General features: G+C 39.2%; 1 protein-coding gene across 1 annotated transcript; it reads right to left on the bottom strand.

Annotated features, from left to right (window-relative positions):
* Nucleotides 1–6,370: 6,370 nt before the first annotated feature.
* LOC149153029 (uncharacterized) lies at nucleotides 6,371–6,784 on the bottom strand. The gene has a single exon (XM_089443666.1). The coding sequence runs from the start codon at nucleotides 6,782–6,784 to the stop codon at nucleotides 6,371–6,373; it is 414 nt and encodes a 137-aa protein (XP_089299792.1).
* Between the last annotated feature and the right edge of the window lie 823 nt (nucleotides 6,785–7,607).

Raw genomic sequence — 7,607 nt, 5'->3', positions numbered from 1 at the left:
CAAATGTACAACATTGCAGCACAAATAATCATCCTACCAAAAGGATGATGGCTCTATCAGAATCATCAGTCTACCCTCATACGATTGTCTGTCCTATGTACATGAGAATGAATTTATAAAGCTGAGCATGGGAATGCCCGCCTCAGCTAGATCATGAAAATAGTATGAAGATAATGTATTGTATTGTATCTTATTACAAGTCTCCTCCCAGCATTGAAAGAACTTCGGATCCTCATAATAAAGCATTTCACCCGACACCAAAAAGTTAACGGCCTCATACTTTAGGGGGCAACTGTTATAGACATTTTTGTGCCCTACAATTCCAAGCATGAAATGTCCATAAACCAATGGCTCCTAAGTCCCTAAAAGTGTTATTCTAACCCCTAAAGGAACAAGGTCAACATATTACAGCTTCTCCCAGAAGTTCTCCACCAGAAACTGCTCAGAATAAGTCAAAACAAGATCATTTCAGCTGCTCCACTGGCTAGGTGTGTTGCATTGCACCTAAATACACTGTGAGGGTGCGTTGCATTTCAAAAGTCCCTTCTGTGGGGTGCGATGGGCGAGAAATGACAAATGGCAGTGTCACTCCGCGAGGTGGAGAGACAATGGAAGCTTGCAGAATCTTCTCTTGTGACACTTGCCTCACTAAATTCGACCAAGGATGAGTAAGAGGCCCTCAGTCTCCAAGTGGAAGCAAGAACTGACAGAGAGAAGACACTAATCAAATCACAAGCTGACTCATCCTCCTTACAGATATCTATATATGGATCCCTCATCCCAGAGATCCAGAGGCGGGAATTTTTCATATTGTAAGGAATTGCTGTTGGTTTTTTGAGACAAACATCAGAGTATTGGGTGATCTATGCTTTGTTTGAGGTGAAGAGGGGCTTCTTTTCTGGGAGGTTGATGCTGGGTCAGGAACCACCGGTTGTAACTCCTCTTGGATCTTTTCTTGTTTATCAATAAAAACTATTTGAGTTTTTCCTCCATGCTTTTGTATCATTGATGCTTGTTACATTTGTATGGTTAACTTAAATCTGATCCTAAGTTGTTTATGAATATAGATCCATGTCTTTGTATAGTGTTCTTCTTCTGTGATCTTACAGGTACATTGTGAAGTTGGGCAAGTAAGGGAGCAGGTAGCTGGAGACTATCAAAGAAGAGAGGGATTGGATCAAAGGATTAGCGCAAGACACAGGTTGGTTCTTTCTATTCCTCTCTATCTATAGTTCATAAAGGAAATACAAAAGTAGTTTTTCTCTGTTTGTTTCTAAGGCAGCTGTCACACCTTAGTGGGATAGAGCAGTTCTAAATAGACACTTTTCCCTGTAACAATTATGGTTTTTCGTTTTCTTCCGCACTATGTGAGGTGGAGACAGTTTGTTAGTGCACTGGGTAAGGAAGGGTTTCCTCTTTCCAAGTGGGGTTCTGCTGATTTTTGGTGGCAACTTTCATATAGAAATAGGTAAGTGAATCACTCTGGTTTCTGGTTTGGAACACAAATGCCTTATTATTCATGGCTTAACTCAACACTGGTGCAAGTAAGGTCTACAGATTGGGATCCTAACCTGAGAGCCAAACAATAATTAGCTTCCATCGTCGAGGTCAAGCTCTTTCTAGTTTGAACACCCTCATGGTTTATGTCTCATCTCTGACCTGTGATTAATGGTTAATGCTATTTTTGTTCTAGGCATACGAAGTTCCAATAGTGGCGCCCTTTTTCTCAGGTAATAAATTCCTTGCATGTTCTTTTGTTGTTTAAGCATTCATTGCCACTATTTAGCTCGAGGTATAGTTCTAACTGGCTATTTGAATGGTTGCACATGTATGGTTTGACCCTGTTGCTGGTTGTAGATTCTTTCAAGGGGCATAATCTGAACCAAACCTATCTGCTTTCCACAGTTGGTTACCTTACCTTTGTTGCTCATCTACATGTCTGAGATGCGTGCTCCATTCCAAAAAGAGGTGGGAGAGTTTGTTGGCCTTTCGCACAGTCAAACCCTCACCATGACCAAAGTTCCGCAAAGGTTCTTAGAAAATGAAGGTTAGATATATGATGCAACCCATTGGGTTCATAATGATGTTTAAGGAGTAATTCTGAACTATATTTCTAAACTATTTGGCAGTTGTTAGTATGGATACAACATTCTCTATCCGTTCCGGCTCTGTGAACCCTTTTTGTGTCTGTAATAAGTACTGAAAGCCTTAGTCCTTGGTTATTGGCTATAATCAACATTTTTAATGAAGTTTATATGAAGATATGAAGATATTTAGAGATAGAATAGATGCCGAGGTTTAGGACAGACAAATACTTCAGATTATAAATATATTATTTCAGTTCTTGAATTTTCTCTGGGATTCATGCTTCTCTTACATTTAGCTTGTTAACTGTTGAGCTTTGCAATTATTTCTATGAATGGTCTGGTGAAAATGCGATATTGCTAGAGTCAATGGTATTACTATGGCATGAATATTGAAAACACGGATGTGTACTCAGTTTTTGGTGTAAATGTTTATAAGTTTGTTATTTGGTTTCGCTCCTGATAACTGTGAAAGTCCTTCCACATAGAGTTGTGGATTTTCTTGTTTGGTATGCATGGTAAACTAGTTTTATTCCCTTGTTGTAAAGTAATATTCACGTACGGACAATATGGTTTGGTTTCCATTCTAGTAATTTACAGTTTGACAGATTATAGATAAGAGTCGAAAATCTATTGTCAGGATAGCAATAAAATGTATTCCTTTTTATACAGTTGATATAAATGAGCTCATGATTATATAGTAAAGTAAATTCCTTCTTTACATAGCAGATATTAAATAAATTCAAGTTCCTACAGTAAAGTAATTTTCTTCTTTACATAGCAGATATTAAATAAATTCAAGATTCTACAGAACTGCTGGGTTAGAATAAATGAACTGTATAACTAGCAGAATATTATGCATCTATTTCCTTTTCTAGAATGTGAATGAGTCTAGTAATCAAATACTTTCCTTAATTGTTCAGTGTCAAGTTAAGACAAGAACTAAGGTCATTACTCCTAATGCATACCAATTTATTTGCCAAAATAATTAAAGTTTTCCCTTGAGTACTTATCTGCTTGAGTTGTTTATTTCATGCAAATCAATAGTCCTTCTGGAAGGTCTCACCACCCAGCCATGGACCTGGCAATTACGTCCATGGTCCCCCACCGAGCACTTCCTGCTCCTATCGGTTGGAATAAATATAGTCGGGTATCTTGGGCATCAGGACTTCTGTCCAGCCTCAAGTCCCATACCCATTCAACTGTTTGTTGTCAATATTGAAAAATCTTCCCATTGGTATCACAACCCAGCTCAAGGAAAAGAATTCCTGTCACCCCCTTACTACCCTTTCCTTTTCCCTTTTGGAGAAAAGTAGTGGCAACTGTTTCCAACTGCTTCAAGAGTTGTTATCACTGTTTTCTTTTCCTTTTTATTTATTATTTTAACAATCTATCCAAAGTCTTTAAATAATAGATAATAGTATCTTTTTTGGCTATTTTTAGGCCCAACAGTTTAAATAGTAACAAAAACATAAATGCAATTTTAAACTAGGTGAAAATAACTTGTGATATCTCGTTGTTCATTATAGCTCCCTCCCCTAGAGAGGAACATCGTCCCTGGTGTTCTTCCTCTATGTAAACAGTGTAGGATAAGCTTTTTGCATGACCTCTTCTTCCTCCCAGGTAGCCTTGTCCAGGCCAAAGTGCTTCCATTACACTTTAACCTGGATGATGGCTCGCCTTCGCAAGGTGGTTTCTCTCCGATCTAGGATACGAAGAGGCTCTACCAGGAATTCTCCCTCGGGTTCTACCTGCACATTCATATTATATTGTCAGAATGTTTCAAAAACAATATTCCTTTACTCATATTACATTTCTATCATCATTACCTGAATACTTTCCTAGTTAATAATATGTTGAGGGCTGTAAATATATTTTTGTAACAAGGACACATGAAAGACATTGTGTACTCAGATGTGGCCTGGTAGTGCTAATTTATATGCCACAGGTCCAATCCGTTCCAAAATTTGGAAAGGCCCATAGTATCGGGGTGCCAATTTTGCACAGCCTTTCCACTATAAGGTGCTCTTCCGAGGTTTCACTTTTAGATACACATGATCGCCCAGCTAAAATTCTTTATGCCTTCTCTTCCTATCTACATACACCTTTTTCCTATCTTGTGCCACTTTTAAATTCTGACAAACCTTCTTAATGGTAGCTTCCATTTCTGCTAGCATGTCAGGACCCAATGCTAATTTGTTTTCTGGACTATTCCAATCCATGGGTACCCGAAACTTGCATCCGTAAAGTACCTCGAAGGGGCCCATACCCAAAGTTTTGTGATGTCCATTATTGTAGGTGAATTCTACCAAGTGGAGGTAGTCCTCCCATTTCTGTGGTTGCTGCATTACAAACATGCGCAACATATCCTCCAGAACTTGATTTACTCGTTCTGTTTGACCATCTGTCTGTGGATGGTAAGCTGTACTGAAATGGATTTGGGTCCCCAGTCCTGCAAAAAGAGTTTTCCAGAAAGCAGATGTAAATTTTACATCCCTATCAGAGATCACCACTCGGGGTATCCTGTGCAACCGGAAGATCTCTCTCATAAATATGTCTGCAATCTCCACTGTTTTGTAGGTGGATTTTACAGGAATGAAATGAGCAGTTTTACTTAGCTTGTCCATAACCACCATGATTGAGTCGTGTTGCTTTCTGGTACGAGGTAGCCCTGTAATAAAATCCAGAGTTATGGTCTCCCACTTCCATTCCGGAATGGGTAGTGGTTGCAATAGACCCGCAGGATGTTGATGTTCTGCTTTCACTAACTGTCACTCTAAGCATTTAGATAAATATTCCGCCACATCTTTTCTTAAGCCAGGCTAGAAATAATCTCTCTTGATAGCAGAATACAATTTTTGGTATCCAGGGTGGGCAGCGTAAGGTTTCCTATGAAACTCATCAAGTAACATCTGCTTCACAGAAATTTGATTAGGAATATAAATTCAATTTCTGAATGTTAACATTTTATCATAATTAATTGCATACTCACATTGCTTCCCTCTTTCCTGGGCTTCTGAAGCTTGCTGCCATAAGAATGCATATTCTGGATCTTTGAGGGAAGCCTCCCAGATAACTTCCGGTAGGTTAGATTGCATACGACTAAAATGCACCTCATAGATGCAATGTATTTTCCTTCTTAGAGCATCCGCTACTCGGTTTTCTTTTCCTTTGATGTGTTTCGAGTCAAAATCAAATTCACTCAAAAATGCAGTCCATCTGGTTTGGCAAGCATTTAAGTTAGATTGATTAAAGAAATTTGTCAAACTGCTATGGTTAGTTAACAACAAAAATTTCTTCCCCGGGAGGTGGTGTCGCCACATCTTTACTGCATATATTACTGCGGTCAACTCTAAATCATAGGCAGAGTAACATTGTTCGTAATCCTTTAGCTTTCAAGACTCATATGCTATGAATTTTACTTCCTGAGTTAGTACTCCATCGACACCCTCCTTACTTGCATCGATACATACTACAAAGGATTTTTCTGGATCCACTACCTTTAGCACTAGAGCAGTCATGAGTAATTGTTTTAGCTACTCAAAGCTTTGTTGGCATTCCACTTTCCATAGGAAAGCCTATCCCTTTTTCTGAGGTGAAGTCATTGGTAAGGCAATTTTCAAAACATCCTTGATAAATCGATGGTAGTACCTCGCCAAGCCTAAGAAGGATCTTATGTCGGCCATGTTTTTCAGTGCAGTCCATTCCATAATAGTTTTGATATTCTCTAGATCCACCACTATTCCTTCTGTTGATATAACATGGCCCAAGTACTGAATTTGATCTTTGTAAAAATCACATTTGTTGAACTTTGCATACAACTGGTTTTCCCGCAGAATCTGCAGCACCGTTCTCAAATTCCCTTCATGTTCCTCTTGGTTTTTTGAATATATTAGTATATTATCGATGAAAATCAACACAAATTTATCCAGGAAAGGTTGGAAAATACCGTGCATTAGGCTCATGAATGTGGCTAGTGCATTGGTAAGGCCAAAAGGCAGTACCACGAACTCGTAATGTCCATAGCGAGTTCAGAATGCAATTTTACATATATCTTCATCCTTTATTCTGATTTGATGGTACCCAGACCTTAAGTCAATTTTCGAGAACACACTAGCCCCCTGTACTTGGTCAAATAAGTCATCGATGTGAGGTAGCGGGTATTTTTTCTTTATGGTCAGCTTATTCAGCTAGCAATAGTCGATGCATAATTGTAAGGTTCCGTCCTTCTTACGTACAAATAGCATTGGGGCCCCCCAAGGAGACACACTTGGGCGTATGTCTCCTTATTCCAACAGCTCCTGTAGCTGCATCTTGATTTCGGTCAATTCTGGGACACTCGTATGGTAAGGGATTTTTGAAACAAGGGCTGCCTCGGGCATTAGTTCAATTGTGAAGTCAATGTCTCGTCTGGGTGGTAATCCTGGAATAGATTCAGGGAACACATCTAAGAAATCCTGTATTACAAGAATATTCTCCAAAGAGGTCATTTTGTTTTTATCATTGTTGTACCCTACCTGAACAACATAAATCTGGCACCCTTTTCTTATACACTTTCCGAGTTGATTGGTTGTAATAGGGCGCAACTTGATATTCTTCTTAATTCCTTGAATTTCCTTCCACTGTCCTGACTCGGTAAGATAACTTACAGACTTTTCTTTGCAATCTACCAAGGACCAACGACCTTCTAGCCAGTCCATCCCTATTAATACATCATATGAGCCTAGGGGAAGAATATTCAGGTTGATCTGGATAGGCTGTATTCAAATTATAATAGGGCAGTTTTCTGTCCTGGCTGCCACCTTCCTTTTGGTACCAGTAGCTAGTTGAACTAGCCATGACTGTTTGTATTTACTGCTTTGCAATTGACATTTTTCTACCACCTTAGGACTAATATAACTCAGGCTAGCACTTGGATCAAACAAAATAGAAACAGATTGACTAGCAATCATACCTTCACATTCGATCATGGTGGGATGATATTCAGCTTGATGATCGTCCAATGTCGCATTGATCCTGGGCATTCTCCTTGCGATATCCCCTACCATAGATGCTTCTTGCATGTTGGAAAGTTGCTTAGTCTGATTTCTCTGCGGGTAGTTTTGTAATAATGTGCCTCTTCGCATCCCCAACACTGTAGTGGTAGTTTCACTGGCTATTCAGTAACAGTCCTGCTAATTCCTTTAGGCTGTCTATTTTCAGTGAATGTCTGAGACCTGGATGGGTTTCTTGCAAAATTTCCAAAAGTCCTTTGCTGATTGTTTCTGCCATGCATGGTTTTTGGATGTCTACTTGGTAGCAAGTTCCTCATTTTCTTGGCAGCAACTCCTTTGGAACCTTCATTTTTCTGCTTCATCTGTTGATAACAGATGCAAGCCTTCTGGACTGCATTGTCCATGGTTCTGGGGTAATCAAATTCTAATTTCTCCTTCATGAAGTTGGGAAAACTGCTAATAAACCATTGAATCTTAGCTTTTTCTTCTTGCATATATGGAACATAACGCAACAGAGAAGTAAAGTGTG

The sequence above is a fragment of the Pinus tabuliformis genome, chromosome 9 (assembly GCF_031772625.1).
Source record: "Pinus tabuliformis cultivar Carrire ecotype Pingquan chromosome 9, CPIR1, whole genome shotgun sequence".
Lineage (NCBI taxonomy): Eukaryota > Viridiplantae > Streptophyta > Pinopsida > Pinales > Pinaceae > Pinus > Pinus tabuliformis.
The sequence above is the reverse complement of the archived record's forward strand: the minus strand, read 5'-3'. Positions and strand labels throughout refer to the sequence as shown.